This window comes from Bombina bombina, chromosome 1, assembly GCF_027579735.1.
Source record: "Bombina bombina isolate aBomBom1 chromosome 1, aBomBom1.pri, whole genome shotgun sequence".
Lineage (NCBI taxonomy): Eukaryota > Metazoa > Chordata > Amphibia > Anura > Bombinatoridae > Bombina > Bombina bombina.
In genome coordinates, this window is record NC_069499.1 from 893,846,104 (window position 1) to 893,866,169 (window position 20,066).

At 38.8% G+C, this 20,066-nt stretch overlaps 1 protein-coding gene across 1 annotated transcript in view; it reads left to right on the forward strand.

Moving 5' to 3' along the window:
• Positions 1-17,734, forward strand: part of ADAMTS18 (ADAM metallopeptidase with thrombospondin type 1 motif 18) — a gene marked incomplete at its 5' end in the record, with an annotated part of 193,998 nt that extends 176,264 nt beyond the window's left edge. Inside the window, 2 exons of the mRNA XM_053715800.1 lie at positions 13,764-13,911; positions 15,224-17,734. Coding sequence (XP_053571775.1) covers positions 13,764-13,911; positions 15,224-15,357 — 282 coding nt within the window. The remainder of the gene's footprint in view (positions 1-13,763; positions 13,912-15,223) is intronic.
• Positions 17,735-20,066: the final 2,332 nt, after the last annotated feature.

Here is a 20,066-nt window from a genome sequence, read left to right on the forward strand (position 1 = left end):
TTCTGGGCACGATACTAAACTCCGTGTCCATGAAGATATTCCTCAGCGATGCAGGAAGATTGCGTCCACCTGTCTTGCCCTTCAGTCCTCAAGGAGTCCCTCAGTAGCTCAGTGTATGGAGTTGATTGGGCTCATGGTCTCCAGCATAGACGTCATTCCATTCGCAAGATTTCATTTCAGACCTCTTTAACTGTGCATGTTGAGGCAGTGGAACAGCGATCATACCGATCTGTCACAGCTGATATCCATGGATGCACGGACTCGGTCTTCCCTCTCTTGGTGGATCCGTCCGGTCCAGTTGTCCATGGGGACATCCTTCTTGAGACTGTCCTAGGAAATTGTGACCACGGACGCGAGTCTGATGGGATGGGAAGCTGTTTGGGATGCCAGGATGGCACAGGGAAAATGGTCTCATCTTGAGTGTCTTCTTCCAATAAATATCCTGGAACTGCGAGCTATCTACAATGCTCTGAAGGTGGGGCCCTGTCTGGGGGAATGCATCTTCATCAGGTTCCAGACGGACAACATTACCTCAGTGGCATACATCAATCACTGCGGGGGGTACAAGGAGCTCCCTTGCAATGATTGAGGTGTCTCGGATTCTGGGGTGGGAGTAGACCCACGGCTGTTCACTCTCAGAGATCCACATCCCTGGAGTGGACAACTGGGAAACAGACTTTCTCAGCAGAGGTGTTTGCAGAGATTTATCTCATATGGGGGACGCCAGAGATCGATCTCAGGGCGCCCCGATTAAATTGCAAGCTTCCCCAATATGTATTGAGGTCGAGGGACCCCCAAGCGGAGCTGATAGATGCGTTGGCGGTACCTTGGAAGTTCAGTCTAGTGTACATTTTTCCTCCATTACTATTCTACCTCGTATAGTGGCATGCATAAAGCAGAAGACAGCGTCGCCCATTTCGATTGCTCCTTCATGGCCGCGGAGGACGTGGTTTGTGGAACTGGTGGAGATGTCATCCTCTCCGCCGTGGAGGTTACCCTGTCGCAGGGACCTGCTGGAACAGGGTCCTTTTCAACATCAGAATCTAGATTCCCTGAGGCTAACTGCGTGGAGAATGAACGCTTAGGCCTAGCCAAGAGAGGTTTTTCTGAAACCGTGATTGATACTCTAGTTCAGGCAAGGAAGCCAGTCACTCGACGCATCTACCATAAGGTGTGGAGAGTTTACTTGTCCTGGTGTGGAAGACATGGATATCCTTGGCACAAGGTGAAGGTATCCAGGATTTTGTCCTTTCTCCAAGAGGGTTTGGAGAAGGGTCTTGCCACTAGTTCCTTGAAGGGACAGATCTCTGCTCTATCAGTGTTGTTGCATAGGAAGCTTGCTGAGCTCCCTGACATTCAGTCCTTTGTTCAGGCCCTGTCTAGAATCAGGCCTGTATTTAGGCAGTCTGCGCCCATGTGGAGCTTGAATTTGGTTCTTAAAGTGTTACAGAGCTTCATTTGAGCCTATGCATTCTCTTGACATAAGGAACCTGTCTTGGAAAGTTTTGTTTCTGTTATCCATTGCATCGGCCCGCAGAGTTTCCGAACTGGCAGCCTTGCAGCATGAGCCCCCTTATCTTGTGTTTCATGCGGATAAGGCTGTTCTTTGCATTGGCTTGGGATTTCTTCCCAAGGTGGTGTCTGACCGTAACATCAATCAGGAAATAGTTGTTCCTTCTTTGTGTCCTAGCCCCTCTTCTTCTAAGGAGAGGCTACTTCATAATCTGGATGTGGTTCGTGCCTGGAAGTTCTATCTTCAGGCGACTAAGGATTTCATACAATCTAACTCTCTTTTTGTAGTCTATTCAGGGAAGCGCAGGGGTCAGCGGGCCTCTGCTACTTCTTTGGCTTTTTGGCTGAGGAGCTTGATACGCCTCGCCTATGAGACGGCGGGACACAAGCCCCCTCAGAGGATTACGGCTCATTCCACTAGAGCAGTGGCTTCATCTTGGGCTTTCAAAAAACATAATTTATGTAAGAACTTACCTGATAAATTCATTTCTTTCATATTAACAAGAGTCCATGAGCTAGTGACGTATGGGATATACATTCCTACCAGGAGGGGCAAAGTTTCCCAAACCTTAAAATGCCTATAAATACACCCCTCACCACACCCACAAATCAGTTTAACGAATAGCCAAGAAGTGGGGTGATAAGAAAAAAAGTGCGAAGCATATAAAATAAGGAATTGGAATAATTGTGCTTTATACAAAAAAATCATAACCACCACAAAAAAGGGTGGGCCTCATGGACTCTTGTTAATATGAAAGAAATGAATTTATCAGGTAAGTTCTTACATAAATTATGTTTTCTTTCATGTAATTAACAAGAGTCCATGAGCTAGTGACGTATGGGATAATGAATACCCAAGATGTGGATCTTTCCACACAAGAGTCACTAGAGAGGGAGGGATAAAATAAAGACAGCCAATTCCTGCTGAAAATAATCCACACCCAAAATAAAGTTTAATGAAAAACATAAGCAGAAGATTCAAACCGAAACCACTGCCTGAAGTACCTTTCTACCAAAAACTGCTTCAGAAGAAGAGAATACATCAAAATGGTAGAATTTAGTAAAAGTATGCAAAGAGGACCAAGTCGCTGCTTTGCAAATCTGATCAACTGAAGCTTCATTCCTAAACGCCCAGGAAGTAGAAACTGACCTAGTAGAATGAGCTGTAATCCGCTGAGGCGGAGTCTTACCCGATTTAACATAGGCAAGATGAATTAAAGATTTCAACCAGGATGCCAAAGAAATGGCAGAAGCTTTCTGGCCTTTTCTAGAACCAGAAAAGATGACAAATAGACTAGAAGTCTTTCGGAAAGATTTAGTAGCTTCAACATAATATTTCAAAGCTCTAACAACATCCAAAGAATGTAACGATTTTTCCTTAGAATTCTTAGGATTAGGACATAATGAAGGAACCACGATTTCTCTACTAATGTTGTTGGAATTCACAACCTTAGGTAAAAATTCAAAAGAAGTTCGCAACACCGCCTTATCCTGATGAAAAATCAGAAAAGGAGACTCACAAGAAAGAGCAGATAATTCAGAAACTCTTCTGGCAGAAGAGATGGCCAAAAGGAACAAAACTTTCCAAGAAAGCAATTTAATGTCCAATGAATGCATAGGTTCAAACGGAGGAGCTTGAAGAGCTCCCAGAACCAAATTCAAACTCCATGGAGGAGAAATTGACTTAATGACAGGTTTTATACGAACCAAAGCTTGTACAAAACAATGAATATCAGGAAGAATAGCAATCTTTCTGTGAAAAAGAACAGAAAGAGCAGAGATTTGTCCTTTCAAGGAACTTGCGGACAAACCCTTATCTAAACCATCCTGAAGAAATTGTAATATTCTCGGAATTCTAAAAGAATACCAAGAAAAATGATGAGTAAGACACCAAGAAATATAAGTCTTCCAGACTCTATAATATATCTCTCTAGATACAGATTTACGAGCCTGTAACATAGTATCAATCACAGAGTCAGAGAAACCTCTTTGACTAAGAATCAAGCGTTCAATCTCCATACCTTTAAATTTAAGGATTTCAGATCCGGATGGAAAAAAGGACCTTGCGACAGAAGGTCTGGTCTTAACGGAAGAGTCCATGGTTGGCAAGATGCCATCCGGACAAGATCCGCATACCAAAACCTGTGAGGCCATGCCGGAGCTATTAGCAGAACAAACGAGCATTCCCTCAGAATCTTGGAGATTACTCTTGGAAGAAGAACTAGAGGCGGAAAGATATAGGCAGGATGATACTTCCAAGGAAGTGATAATGCATCCACTGCCTCCGCCTGAGGATCCCGGGATCTGGACAGATACCTGGGAAGTTTCTTGTTTAGATGAGAAGCCATCAGATCTATCTCTGGAAGCCCCCACATTTGAACAATCTGAAGAAATACCTCTGGGTGAAGAGACCATTCGCCCGGATGCAACGTTTGGCGACTGAGATAATCCGCTTCCCAATTGTCTACACCTGGGATATGAACCGCAGAGATTAGACAGGAGCTGGATTCCGCCCAAACCAAAATTCGAGATACTTCTTTCATAGCCAGAGGACTGTGAGTCCCTCCTTGATGATTGATGTATGCCACAGTTGTGACATTGTCTGTCTGAAAACAAATGAACGATTCTCTCTTCAGAAGAGGCCAAAACTGAAGAGCTCTGAAAATTGCACGGAGTTCCAAAATATTGATCGGTAATCTCACCTCCTGAGATTCCCAAACTCCCTGTGCCGTCAGAGATCCCCACACAGCTCCCCAACCTGTGAGACTTGCATCTGTTGAAATTACAGTCCAGGTCGGAAGAACAAAAGAAGCCCCCTGAATTAAACGATGGTGATCTGTCCACCACGTTAGAGAGTGTCGAACAATCGGTTTTAAAGATATTAATTGATATATCTTCGTGTAATCCCTGCACCATTGGTTCAGCATACAGAGCTGAAGAGGTCGCATGTGAAAACGAGCAAAGGGGATCGCGTCCGATGCAGCAGTCATAAGACCTAGAATTTCCATGCATAAGGCTACCGAAGGGAATGATTGAGACTGAAGGTTTCGACAAGCTGTAATCAATTTTAGACGTCTCTTGTCTGTTAAAGACAGGGTCATGGACACTGAATCTATCTGGAAACCCAGAAAGGATACCCTTGTTTGAGGAATCAAAGAACTTTTTGGTAAATTGATCCTCCAACCATGATCTTGAAGAAACAACACAAGTCGATTCGTATGAGACTCTGCTAAATGTAAAGACTGAGCAAGTACCAAGATATCGTCCAAATAAGGAAATACCACAATACCCTGTTCTCTGATTACAGACAGAAGGGCACCGAGAATCTTTGTGAAAATTCTTGGAGCTGTAGCAAGGCCAAACGGTAGAGCCACAAATTGGTAATGCTTGTCTAGAAAAGAGAATCTCAGGAACTGAAAATGATCTGGATGAATCGGAATATGCAGATATGCATCCTGTAAATCTATTGTGGACATATAATTCCCTTGCTGAACAAAAGGCAATATAGTCCTTACAGTTACCATCTTGAACGTTGGTATCCTTACATAACGATTCAATAATTTTAGATCCAGAACTGGTCTGAAGGAATTCTCCTTCTTTGGTACAATGAAGAGATTTGAATAAAACCCCATCCCCTGTTCCGGAACTGGAACTGGCATAATTACTCCAGCCAACTCTAGATCTGAAACACAATTCAGAAATGCTTGAGCTTTCACTGGATTTACTGGGACACGGGAAAGAAAAAATCTCTTTGCAGGAGGTCTCATCTTGAAACCAATTCTGTACCCTTCTGAAACAATGTTCTGAATCCAAAGATTGTGAACAGAATTGATCCAAATTTCTTTGAAAAAACGTAACCTGCCCCCTACCAGCTGAACTGGAATGAGGGCCGTACCTTCATGTGAACTTAGAAGCAGGCTTTGCCTTTCTAGCAGGCTTGGATTTATTCCAGACTGGAGATGGTTTCCAAACTGAAACTGCTCCTGAGGACGAAGGATCAGGCTTTTGTTCTTTGTTGAAACGAAAGGAACGAAAACGATTGTTAGCCCTGTTTTTACCTTTAGATTTTTTATCCTGCGGTAAAAAAGTTCCTTTCCCACCAGTAACAGTTGAAATAATAGAATCCAACTGAGAACCAAATAATTTGTTTCCCTGGAAAGAAATGGAAAGTAGAGTTGATTTAGAAGCCATATCAGCATTCCAAGTCTTAAGCCATAAAGCTCTTCTGGCTAAGATAGCCAGAGACATAAACCTAACATCAACTCTAATAATATCAAAAATGGCATCACAGATAAAATTATTAGCATGCTGGAGAAGAATAATAATATCATGAGAATCACGATTTGCTACTTGTTGCGCTAGAGTTTCCAACCAAAAAGTTGAAGCTGCAGCAACATCAGCCAATGATATAGCAGGTCTAAGAAGATTACCTGAACACAGATAAGCTTTTCTTAGAAAAGATTCAATTTTTCTATCTAAAGGATCCTTAAACGAGGAACCATCTGACGTAGGAATGGTAGTACGTTTAGCAAGGGTAGAAATAGCCCCATCAACTTTAGGGATTTTGTCCCAAAATTCTAACCTGTCAGGCGGAACAGGATATAATTGCTTAAAACGTTTAGAAGGAGTAAATGAATTACCCAATTTATCCCATTCTTTGGAAATCACTGCAGAAATAGCATTAGGAACAGGAAAAACTTCTGGAATAACCGCAGGAGCTTTAAAAACCTTATCCAAACGTATAGAATTAGTATCAAGAGGACTAGAATCCTCTATTTCTAAAGCAATTAGTACTTCTTTAAGTAAAGAGCGAATAAATTCCATCTTAAATAAATATGAAGATTTATCAGCATCAATCTCTGAGATAGAATCCTCTGAACCAGAAGAGTCCAAAGAATCAGAATGATGGTGTTCATTTAAAAATTCATCTGTAGAGAGAGAAGATTTAAAAGACTTTTTACGTTTACTAGAAGGAGAAATAACAGACAAAGCCTTCTTTATGGATTCAGAAACAAAATCTCTTATGTTATCAGGAACATTCTGCACCTTAGATGTTGAGGGAACTGCAACAGGCAATGGTACATTACTAAAGGAAATTTTATCTGCTTTAACAAGTTTGTCATGACAATTATTACAAACAACAGCTGGAGGAATAGCTACCAAAAATTTACAGCAGATACACTTAGCTTTGGTAGATCCAGCAGGCAGTGATTTTCCTGTAGTATCTTCTGGCTCAGATGCAACGTGAGACATCTTGCAATATGTAAGAGAAAAAACAACATATAAAGCAAAATAGATCAAATTCCTTATAAGACAGTTTCAGGAATGGGAAAGAATGCCAAATATCAAGCTTCTAGCAACCAGAAGCAAATGAAAAATGAGACTGAAATAATGTGGAGACAAAAGCGACGCCCATATTTTTTAGCGCCAAATAAGACGCCCACATTATTTGGCGCCTAAATGCTTTTGGCGCCAAAAATGACGCCACATCCGGAACGCCGACATTTTTGGCGCAAAATAACGTCAAAAAATGACGAAACTTCCGGCGACACGTATGACGCCGGAAACGGAAAAGAATTTTTGCGCCAAAAAAGTCCGCGCCAAGAATGACGCAATAAAATGAAGCATTTTCAGCCCCCGCGAGCCTAACAGCCCACAGGGAAAAAAGTCAAATTTTTGAGGTAAGAAAAATATGATAATTCAATGCATAATCCCAAATATGAAACTGACTGTCTGAAAATAAGGAAAGTTGAACATTCTGAGTCAAGGCAAATAAATGTTTGAATACATATATTTAGAACTTTATAAATAAAGTGCCCAACCATAGCTTAGAGTGTCACAGAAAATAAGACTTACTTACCCCAGGACACTCATCTACATGTTTGTAGAAAGCCAAACCAGTACTGAAACGAGAATCAGTAGAGGTAATGGTAAATATAAGAGTATATCGTCGATCTGAAAAGGGAGGTAAGAGATGAATCTCTACGACCGATAACAGAGAACCTTATGAAATAGACCCCGTAGAAGGAGATCACTGCATTCAATAGGCAATACTCTCTTCACATCCCTCTGACATTCACTGCACGCTGAGAGGAAAACCGGGCTCCAACTTGCTGCGGAGCGCATATCAACGTAGAATCTAGCACAAACTTACTTCACCACCTCCCTTGGAGGCAAAGTTTGTAAAACTGATTTGTGGGTGTGGTGAGGGGTGTATTTATAGGCATTTTAAGGTTTGGGAAACTTTGCCCCTCCTGGTAGGAATGTATATCCCATACGTCACTAGCTCATGGACTCTTGTTAATTACATGAAAGAAATGAGGCTTCTATGGAGCAGATTTGTAAGGCTGCTAACTGGTCCTTCTTGCATACTTTCACAAAGTTTTACAAAGCTGCTTCTGTGGAAGCTGTTTTTGGGAGAACGGTTCTACAGGCTGTGGTGCCCTCCCGGTTTCATTCAGTGTCCTCTAGAGCTTGGGAATATGTTTCCCATAAGTAATGAATGAAGCCATGAACTCTCCTCCCCTTTAGATGGAAGACATAAATTATGCTTACCTGATAATTTCATTTCCATCGTAGGGAGGAGAGTCCACGGCTCCCGCCCGTATCTCCGGTGGGCGGCCCTAAATGTAATATTTTCTTCTGGCACCATTTATACCCTTATATTTCTCCTACTGTTCCTTGTTCCCTCGGCAGAATGACTGGGGGATGAGGGGAGTGGGGGAGGTATTTAAGCCTTTGGCTGGAGGTGTCTTTGCCTCCTCCTGGTAGCCAGGATCTTAATTCCCATAAGTAATGAATGAAGCCGTGGACTCTCCTCCCCACGATGGAAAATAATTTATCAGGTAAGCATAATTTATGTTATTTCCAAGATTCTATGAGAATTCATTAGAAAAAAATCTCAATTTATGCCGAGCAAATTATAGATCACATATAAAGTTAAAGTAATGTATTTTTAATGAATTATCCCAGGTAATTAATTCATTATTTGGTGTCCCCTCTTGCATTTTATTGAATCTGCTGTATGAAATTAAGAGATATGTCTAATAAGAGTGATCTCTGGGATAGTTTCCCTAAATCAAATATACAATGTTTGTATGAAAAGTCCTTAAAGGGATAGTCAACACCAGAATTTTGGTTGTTTAAAAAGAAAGATAATGCCTTTATTACCCATTCCCCAGTTTTGCATAACAAACACAGCTATAATAATACACTTTTCACCTCTGTAATTACCTTGTTTCTAAGTTTCTGCTGACTGCCCCCTTATTTCAGTTCTTTTGACAGACTTGCATTTTAGGCAATCAGTGCTCACTCCTAAGTCACTTCACGTGCATGAGATTAATGTTATCTATATGGAACACATGAACTAATGCCCTCTAGTGGTCAAAATGCATTCAGATTAGAGGCAGTCTTCAAGGTCTTATAAATTAGCATATGAACCTCCTAGGTTTAGCTTTCAACTAAGAATACCAAAAGAACAAAGCAAAATTGGTGATGAAAGTCAATTGGGAAGTTGTTTAAAATGACATGCCCTATTTAAATCATTAAAGTTTTTTTTTGACTTGACTGTCCCTTTAAGAAAAGCTATGTTTAATAGTCCTGGAGAAAATAAATAAACTAAATAACTCAAATGATGTTCATCATTAGTTTAACCCCTTAACGACACATGTCGTACAGGGTACGTCGCACACAACCTGGTCTTTAAAGACCAGCGACGTACCCTGTACGACATCAGGGTTTAAAGCGGCTGGAAGCGATCCTGATCGCTTCCAGCCGCTTTCAAGGTATTGCTGTGATGCCTCGACATTGAGGCATCACTGCAATACCTTTTTTCCAAAACAGATGCAGAGAGAGCCACTCTGTGGCCCTCTCTGCACCGGTAGCGATGGGCCCGATCCTTGGTGGGTGGGAGCAGCTGCAGGGAGGCGGGTGGGCGGCCCATCGCTACCCGGCATCCGGTTCCTGAATGTGCAATGTGCACGCCGGGTGCCGGGAGCGTGCGGGGGCCTGCAGGGAGCGCGCGTGCGCGCGCATATATGCACGCGATCGCATAACAGCCACTGCCACCAATGAATTTATGAATGGGAGAGAGGGAGAGGCAGGGGGGGAAATAATTTTCAAAAGGATCTGGGAGGGGGAGGAGGGTATTAGGGGGGGCAGCTACACTACAGAATTAACACTACAGATTTAATTACATGCAAAAAAAAACATTTTTTGGAGGCAAATTGGGTACTGGCAGACAGCTGCCAGCAAATAGTATGTGGGCAAGTGTTATAGAGCTGTTTGGGGGGGATCAGAGAGGTTAGGGGCTAAGGGGGGGTCCATCACAGCTAAACAGATATTTTTTTTTTATTTTAGTACTGGCAGAGTTTCTGCCTGTACTTAAGATGGCGGGGACAATTGTGGGGCGGGGGAGGGAAGAGAGATGTTTGGGAGGGATCAGGGGGTGGGATCTCTCAGGTGGGAGGCTGATCTCTACACTAAAGCTAAAATTAACCCTGCAAGCTCCCTACAAGCTATCTAATTAACCCCTGCACTGCTGGGCATAATACACGTGTGATGCGCAGCAGCATTTAGCAGCCTTCTAATTACCAAAAAGCAACACAAAAGCCATATATGTCTGCTATTTCTGAACAAAGGGGATCCCAGAGAAGCATTTACAACCATTTATGCCATAATTGCACAAGTTGTTTGTTAATAATTTCAGTGAGAAACCTAAAATTGTAAAAAATTTAACATTTTTTTTTATTTGATCACATTTGGCGGTGACATGGTGGCATGAAATATACCAAGATGGGCCTAGATCAATACTTGGGGTTGTCTACTACACTACACTAAAGCTAAAATTAACCCTAGAAGCTCCCTACATGCTCCCTAATTAACCCCTTCACTGCTGGGCATAATACATGTGTGGTGCGCAGTGGCATTTAGCGGCCTTCTAATTACCAAAAAGCAATGCCAAAGCCATATATGTTTGCTGTTTATGAACAAAGGGGATCCCAGAGAAGCGTTTACAACCATTTATGCCATAATTGCACAAGTTGTTTGCAAATCATTTCAGTGAGAAACCTAAAGTTTGTGAAAAAAATTATGAAAAAGGGAATTTTTTTTTATTTGATCTCATTTGGCGGTGAAATGGTGGCATGAAATATACCAAAATGGGCCTAGATCATTAATTTGGGATGTCTTCTAAAAAAATATATATACATGTCAAGGGATATTCAGGGATTCCTGAAAAATATCAGTGTCCCAATGTAACTAGCGCTAATTTTGAAAAAAAGTGGTTTGGAAATAGAAAAGTGCTACTTGTACTTATTGCCCTATAACTTGCGAAAAACGCAAAGAACATGTAAATATTGGGTATTTCTAAACTCAGGACAAAATTTAGAAACTATTTAGCATGGGTGTTTTTTGGTGGTTGTAGATGTGTAACAGATTTTGGGGGTCAAAGTTAGAAAAAGTGTGTTTTTTTCCATTTTTTCCTCATATTTTATAATTTTTTTTATAGTAAATTATAAGATATGATGAAAATAATGGTATCTTTAGAAAGTCCATTTAATGGCGAGAAAAATGGTATATAATATGTGTGGGTACAGTAAATGAGTAAGAAGAAAATTACAGCTAAACACAAACACCGCAGAAATGTAAAAATAGCCCTGGTCCTTAAGGGAAAGAAATTGAAAAATGGCCGTGTCCTTAAGGGGTTAAAAAGTAGTTTTTCTTGGAGAGGACATAATTATTGATGTGACAGAAATTGAATGATACCTTTTTCATTTCAGAAACTTTCCATATTTTGAATAAGTTTAAATTGAGCATTTCTTAAACCTTCGAAACCTTGATTAAGTAACATAAAAATAGTATGCTTGTACTTTATTTTCATATACAGAACACATTTATTTTTCTAATACTTATAATTTGTTAACATTTCTAATAAAAAGGGCTAAATTCCAACCTTGTGGTTAATTACATCCAATAGGCATTTTTTTCTGTTCTTATAAGTTAAACCAGCATTCCAATACTTTTGTAATTCAAGTAATTAAATCCATTCTCAGAATTTCTCAGAAAATCTATATTAAATGCATCCCCATTTTTATTCTTTAGAAATATTGTATAATGAATTAACTTCAATATCATTAGTATTTAGCACCTTACCTAAAGTTACTCATCCATTTTGACCTTACTGCCTAAGAAAATTCCCCAATCTGGTTAACCTCTTATGATGGCTGTACTAGTCCTAAAGCCTGTGTACACGGGCCAATTTTTTTAAGTACCGCGGTTCCAACCCTTGCTTCCTCTCTCTCCCCCCTCTCTTTTGTGCTCTCTCTTCCCCGCACCTCTTCTGCTCTCTCCCCCCTCTTTTGCTCTCTCTCTCTCCCCCTCTTTTGCTCTCTCTCCCCTATTTTGCTCTCTCTTCCCCTCTTTTGTTCTCTCTTCCCCTCTTTTGCTCTCTCCCCTCTTTTGCTCTCCTTCCCCCTCTTTTGCTCTCTCTCCCCCTCTTTTGCTCTCTCTCCCCCCTCTTTTGCGCTCTCTCCCCCCTTTTTTGCACTCTCCCCCTCTTTTGCACTCTCTCCCCCTCTCTTTTGCACTCTCTCCCTCTCTCTTTTGCGCTCTCTCCCCCTCTCTTTTGCTCTCTTTCCCCTCTTTTGCGCTCTCTCCCCCCTCTTTTGCGCTCTCTCCCCCTCTTTTGTGCTCTCTCCCCCTCTCTTTTGCGCTCTCCCCCCTCTTTTGCGCTCTCTCCTCCCTCTTTTGCCCCCTCTCCCCCCTCTCTTTTGCTATCTATCTCTCTCCTCTCTTTTGCTCTCTCTCTCCCCCCCTCTCTTTTGCTCTCTCCCCCCCCCTCTTTTGCTCTCTCCCCCCCCCCTTTTGCTCCCTCTCCCCCCTCTCTTAAGCGCTATCTACTACTCTCTTTTGCGCTCTCTCCCCCTTCTCTTTTGAGCTCTCTCTCCCCCTTCTCTTTTGCGCTCTCTCTCCCCCCTCTTTTGCGCTCTCTCTCTCCCCTCTTTTGCGCTCTCTCTCTCCCCTCTCTCTTTTGAGCTCTCTCTCCCCATCTTTTGTGCTCTCTCTCTCCCTCTTTTGTGCTCTCTCTCCCCTCTCTCTTTTGCTGTGTCTCTTCCTCTCTTTTGCTCTCTCTCTTCCCCCCTCTTTTTGCTCACTCCCCCCCTCTTTTTGCTCTCTCTCCACCCTCTCTTTTGCTGTCTCTCCCCCCTCTCTTTTGCTGTCTCCCCCCCTTTAGAGCTCTCTACTATCTCTCACATCAAATCCGGCCCCACCCATGCCCCGTCGGCCACGCCCCACCACACCCACGTCACACCCGACCCCACCCACGTCACACCAGCTCCGCCCACATCATACCTGACCCGCCCACACCACGCCCGTCTGGCTACACCCACTCCATGCCAGATGCCAGGTGAGGTAGGCCAAGTGTGTTTGTCCTTGCGCAGTCTCTACTGTGCATGACAGCTTCGAACAAACACACTTGGCCTTTTATTATATAGGATAAGCAATTCTTTCCTTTGAAATTATTTTAAAAATATCAATGATGGGTTACATAGTGAACCAATAAATATAAGGACAGAATGTAATAATTAAGCTCTCCACATATTCAGATTGTTTGAGAAAATATATAGAGATAATGCTGGTTATGGTAAAAGGGTTTTCTTATGGTGAGAAGGTTTCTTAGGTTAAAGGTTCCTGAATAGATGGGGTATTATAAGGGGGTAATCTCTTGCAGTATTGGGGGTTGCAGTGAATGGTATCAGAACTTAAAGTTGGTAGATGGTAGAATAAAGAATAACCTGAGAAATATGCAAATTTTATAATAGAAGTAAATGGAAACATTTTTAAAACTGTATTCTCTATCTGAATCATAAAAGAAAAACAATTGGGTTTCATGTCCCTTTAACAATGTGCTAATGAGTTATATAAATACAGCTTAGAGGCAAGGACATTATCGAGGTGCAGACAAATAAAGAGAGAGGTGAACAGGCACATGATATAATAACACCACATTTTTGAGCAAAGCTGATATATTTCAGTTTAAGGGGCAGCACATAAATATTGAGCTCTTATTAATTTAGGGATTGTACAAAACTGAGACCTATTTAACAGTTATTACAGTCATTTTAAAAGTAAGTAACCGGTTTTATTTTAAACATTTTTTCACAAGAATTTGAAAGTCTTTAAAAATGTTCCATGTGTTAATGTTGCAATTACTTACATTAATAACTTAATGTTTTTTTGCATTACTTAAGTGCTCTGTAACCTGTGGAGGAGGTGTACAAGTTCGGATCGTACAATGTTTTCGTCATGGAAGACCTTCCTCTGGTTGTTTGTCACATCAGAAACCTCCAAATTCTCAAGCTTGTAATACAAACTTTTGCCCACCAACAGAAAGGAAAGGTATAATATTTACAGTATTTTCATCATATTATTTAATAAGTGATATTATAATCAATACAGATGTGTCTTCACTACTCATGCCAGAAAGCTCAGTTGCATTTGGCATGGCTGACCTCTTGTTTCTCTGACAGATTAAGTGCTCACTTGGTCCCTGCGACTAGTCATTATATTAGTTGTTTCTCTGGCACCACTTCATCTTTTTTGTAATCAACTGATTAAGTAACTTAAGGCTTAATCATACTCCCCTTCTCTTTTTTTTCTCTCTATATTCTTTTCTTGTTAGGGAAAATGTTCCACTTGATATCTGTTCTACAAATATTAACATTTTGATATTAAATTCTAGCATTGCATTTGAATGTTGATTACCAGCTGCATTTTAGCAATTTTCTATTAATAGTGCAGTTTTATTTTCTCAAATGAGTAATGTATATGCTATTTAATTTCCCAGAACAAAAGAATCCGTGCTAACCAATTACAATCTTGCATATTTATATGGTGTATAAACATACATAGTTGCTCACACCTGGGCAGTAGAAAAAAAGGAGGAAATCCTTCTCACGTATCTTCCCTTAAAGTGTTTTAGCAACAATTATAAGGGGCATCAAGATCCATACGGAGCTTGATAAATCGGCCCCTTAAAGGGGCAGTAAACCTAGAAAATAATGTTATATAATTCTGCACATAGTGCAGAATTATATAACATTATCTTAGCCAAACCTTATTCAACATAATATTGCCGGTGAAATTTTATTAAAAAAATAGGGTTTTTCAGACCACCGCTCTTGCTCTACTGAGCGGGTCTGGTTTTCAACCTGAGCGCATCGGGGCAGCTGTCTAGTCACAGCCTGGCCCAATCGTGCCATTACACTCAATGTAGCTCGCTCCAGCTATCAGACAGAGCAGGAGCGAGCTGCATTGAGTGTAATGACGCGATCGGGCCGGGCTGTGACTAGACAGCTGCCCAGATGTGCTCAGGGGGAAAACCAGACCCGCTCAGTAGAGCAAGAGCGGCGGTCTGAAAAACCCTCTTTTTATTTTTTAATCAAATTTCACCGGCAATATTATGTTGAATAAAGTTTGGCTAAGATAATGTTATATAATTCTGCACTATGTGCAGAATTATATAAAATTATTTTCTAGGTTTACTGCCTCTTTAAACTTCACAGTTTTGTTATCTTGACATATTTCATGAATTTATGTTTGTATACAGGAATCGTTTCTTAAATGCAATTATTGAGTCAACTTTATACACCTCTGAAGTAATTGGTCAAAAATTCTCATTTTTTTTTTTTGCTTTTTTTTTTTTTTGCAGATGATCCCTCTTGTGTAGATTACTTCAACTGGTGCTCACTGGTTCCACAGCATGGTGTCTGCAATCACAAATTTTATGGAAAGCAATGTTGTAACTCGTGTACAAAAAAGAAAAACTATAGCGACACACTTTGACCCACTAATGACTATATTTGAAATTGTCAATACTACAGCTTTCCTCTGGCAGAGTGGCAGCCATGAAACCACGGAAATAATAATTTCTTAAATACCTTTTGATCTACCAGCATGTTGAAATACCTTATAAGCTGATCGTATCATTTTAAAATTAATGTTTCCGGATATATTTTGCCAGTTGAAAATAATAATTAATTATACAGAAAGGAAATTGTGTTTCAAAGTGCTATGCCTTCAGGGAAAGCAAAGCTTTGCCATTTGCCAGTTTATTTACACAAGATCCATTGATCTTGTACACATTTATTTCTCTCCTGAAACATGCTGAGGCAATGTACTTAAAGCTAATTTTATTAGCATTTTACAGATATCATGATTTTATTTGGTGAAATTGTAACAGAATTTTTGAACAAGTCAAAGATATCCAAGTGGCCTCAAAGACTGCATCAATCAGACTTTATATAACAGGAAACTGTCAATTAGCTAAAATGTGGTGGCTGAAAAGGTCAAACAAGTAAGAGGCCTCAACAGTAGGTGGGAAAAACCAGACTGAGGGAGTAATGCATTAAATCTGGCAACAGCAGGAACTGAAGTTTCTAGTGGTCAATTATTATTCTGCTTGGCCACAAACATTAGAATTGATGGTTCTGTAGAGCATCTCTATTAACTTTAAGGAATACATGAAACCGCCAGCTGCTACAGCAAAAAGTCCTTAACTCTGAACTTGTGAGACAAAATGGCTGCCAACTGTTATCAACACTAATGGTGCTTTTATTTAATTGTTGCAATGGTTTTTTTGTATGTTTCATCAGATTTAAAAACCAGTACAACAATCTGTTGTAAATAATGTGCTTTTAGAAATTTATGAGACCATCTGGATGGTCTTTTTTTTTTAAAATATAGTGTTTTGAACTTTATGATTGAGACACTAATGGAATCTATTCAGCAAAGTTTTTATGTACAAGTTGACACAAGCCATTTTCATATATTTAAGCAAAAATTACATAATACTAGTGAAAAATATATTTGCCACTTGTTACTTATATATCTGCTGTGTATAATAATTTTAATTTCCAACTTTGAATATTTTCAATGGCACTAAAAAAACAAAATAGCTGCCATGAAAGATGATCACATTTGCATACCATAAACTCATAATATGGTCAAAATCTATCACCATTTTGATTGAATAGATACCAATATGTCACTATCATATAATTAAAATGACATTAGATGTATTTCCATTATATGGTGCTTTGTATCCAACTTGCTGCTGGAAAAGCAAGTATGTATAATGATGTGACCAATTCAATTTTCTTTACTAAAAAAATGATGATAATCATTTATTTGGTAGCAAAGTAAACAAAAAAGTATTTTACTATGCTGAGGAAAAATATAAATTTATACAATTATTTAGGAAGGTTCTATAGAATATATTATATATAAATATATTAAATTATTTTGCTTTGATCTGTGATATGTAATTATGTTTCTCTTTTGAAAAAAATCAGGCAACTATCTGTCTACAAGTTAATGACAATTTATGATCTATGGGCTAAAGTCATTGCATGTAAAGAGATCAGCAGATACAGCCACGTGCTGGCCCTCATGGTTCTGTGTAATGTTTTCTGTTTCAGCGGCCTCATAGCAGAGCTACATAAAAGTGACTTCTTATTACCTGACTTTTTAAAGTAAAGATGTTAATATTTTAGCACTTATTACCATAGAAGTATCACAGGCTACATGTTTACTATACGGATCAATACGTCCAAATGGAAAATGGGTCCATGGAGTCTATTCACAAAAATCTGACTTTAAACTGACATTATACCAACTTTTTTAAGGTCAGGTGAAATAACTGACTTGGAGAAAAATCTTAAATATAATTTTTTTTTTTATTATTTAAAATTCAAATGGCTTGTAAGTTGATTTAAAAGTCATGTTTATTTATTCCTACAAAATAATTTGTGAAACTGTAAATAACATTTTGTAATGTCAGATCCTATTTAACATAGGGTATAAAGCTACAGACTTATTAGTGTGAAATGTCAAAGTGCATAGGTTACATATATAATAATATTTGTAGGATAGTTTTTATACTTTCAGGATAAGAAGCACAAAAAATATTTGTATCAATGAGAGTCAGCTTCAGAGCCAGCAATACATTGCTGGAATTTAGCTGGCCATAACTGGTGAGCCAATGAAAAGAGGAATATGTGTGTAGACACCTATCACCAGCTAGCTCCCAGTAACGCATGCTTGCTACTTAGTCTGCAATTGCTTGCTCTGTCTGAACCCTACATGTTTAATTTTGATTTCCATGTTCCTTTAAATTCCAAAATCCTCCATCACATATTTAAATAAAAAGTTTCAAACATTATCACGTCTTTAATTTTGCATGTAAACATTTTATACTTAATTAGTTACTGTACTTTTGTGTGTTCCATCTAATATTACAGGGTTTTGTTTTTTTCACAAAGTTGGATGTTCATGTTCTGAGCAAAGGTTTATTGTTCTACACAAGTACATCCGTGAGAACTGTCCTTTTCAGCCAATGGGCAGCATTAATGCAGCATTTAAAGTTTACAAACATGCGTTTGCTGCTTTTTTCATTTTTAATGTAAATAGCATTTGCTTAAAGGGACATGAAACCCATTTCTTTCCTTTCTTCATTTTTAATGTAAACAGCATTTGCTTAAAGGGACATGAAACCCATTTCTTTCCTTTCATGATTCAGATAGAGCATGTCATTTTAAATAACTTTCCAATTTACTTCTATTATCTAATTTTTTTGTTCTCTTGATATCTTTTTTTTTTTTTCTTAAGGGAAACCTAGGTTGACTTAAGATACATTGTGCTATTGGCTCACAAATTCATTCATCTAACTTCCAGTAGTGCATTGCTGCTTAATTCAAGAGAATGAAGCAAATTAGATAATAAAAGTAAATTGGAAACTGGTTTAAAATTATATGCTCTATCTGAATCATGAAAGAAAACGTTTGGGTTTCATGTCCCTTTAACCATTTACATGCAAAATAAATCATTTAACTTGTCTATTTGCTGCTATTTCATAGACATGATAGAATGTTTGTGAGTTAAAGAACAGTTAAGTACTTATTTTCATTGATTGCATGCATGTTTTGCCTTAATTAAAGGGATATTAAACACTAAATACATGCTAGGCATACTGATGTGTTTAAAGCAAAGGTTAACCTGATAATAGTGCGTATATATATATATATATATATATATATATATATATATATATATATATATTTTAAAAAAAATCTGCTAGTTTAAATATTGAAGAAAGGTTTAGTTTCTATAAAGTAACCAGTGCCACGTGTTGGAACCAAGGCTTTCCCCTTACCTATCTCTTCTGCTGAGGACATTTAGAGACAAATATAAAACAGGCAAAAAAGGGAGTGTGCAAATGAGGCTCTGCTGAATATAGGGTTGTAAAAGTAACAGGGTTTTCATACAGCTTTGACTAGTTCTATATAGGCGTAGGCTGACCATACTGCTGCTTTAAAAAGGGACACATATGAAAAATACATATGTCAGGGTTGTTTAAAGAAATGCTTTGAATAATGTTCTGTTATAAGAACCCTGACATATGTATTTTTCATGTGTCCCTTTTTAAAGCGGCAATATGGTCAGCCTATATATAGGGACATGAAATTTGATGTATTTGCATTATATAGAGCATGCTATTTTAAACAACTTTCCAATTTACTCATATTGTCTTAATTGCTTTGTTCTTTTGGTATCCTTTGTTAAAAAGCATACCTAGGTAGGGGCAGGAGCAGCAATACAGTGCTGGCAGCTAGCTGCTCATTGGTGGCTGCACATACCGTATATGCTTGTTGTCATTGGCTCACCTGATATGTGACTTTCCAGTTTACTTATATTAGCAATTTGCTTCATTCTCTTGGTATAATTTATTGAAGGAACAGCATTGCACTACTGGGAGCTAGCTGAACACATTGGTAAGCAAATGTCAACAGGCATATACATTGCAGCCACCAATCAGCAACAAGCTCCCAGCTCCTGAGCCGACCTCAATATCCTTTTCAACAAAGGATACCAAAAGAACAAAGCAAATTAGATAATAGAATTAAATGGAACGTCGTTTTAAATCGTATGCTCTATCTGAATCATGAACCAAAAATTTTGTGTTTTATGTCCCTTAATTTACAAATTAAATTAATAGGTACTTCAAATTATATATATTTTTTTTACGTTTACACAGTTAATACATATAAATGACTTCATAATTTTATGATTCCATTTAGAAACCAAAACGACTGTTAAGCAGATATTTTAGGAAAGTTAATGTTTATAGCCTTACATTACGGTCACTATCAATCATATTTTGAGTCTGTTGAATTAGACAGAAATAAGGAACAATTATTTCATAAAATATTCAGTGTTTATAAGAAGTTATACAATCTATTGAGTAGAGGTAGCTTTTATATTATATTATACTACCACTAAGTGGATATTTTGAATAGGATAATTCAAAATTAAGTTAAAAAAAATAAAATAAATAAATCCTAAAAATTGCCAAAACCAACCTTGTTCAGACATGGTTAAGTCCTTCTGTAATTTTCTGAGGAGTGGCAATAAGAAGTATATTTATCAAATTCCATTTGATTCCACAATTTGTTTTATGATGAATGAAGTTCAATTTTATTGCAGTAGTAAAAGTA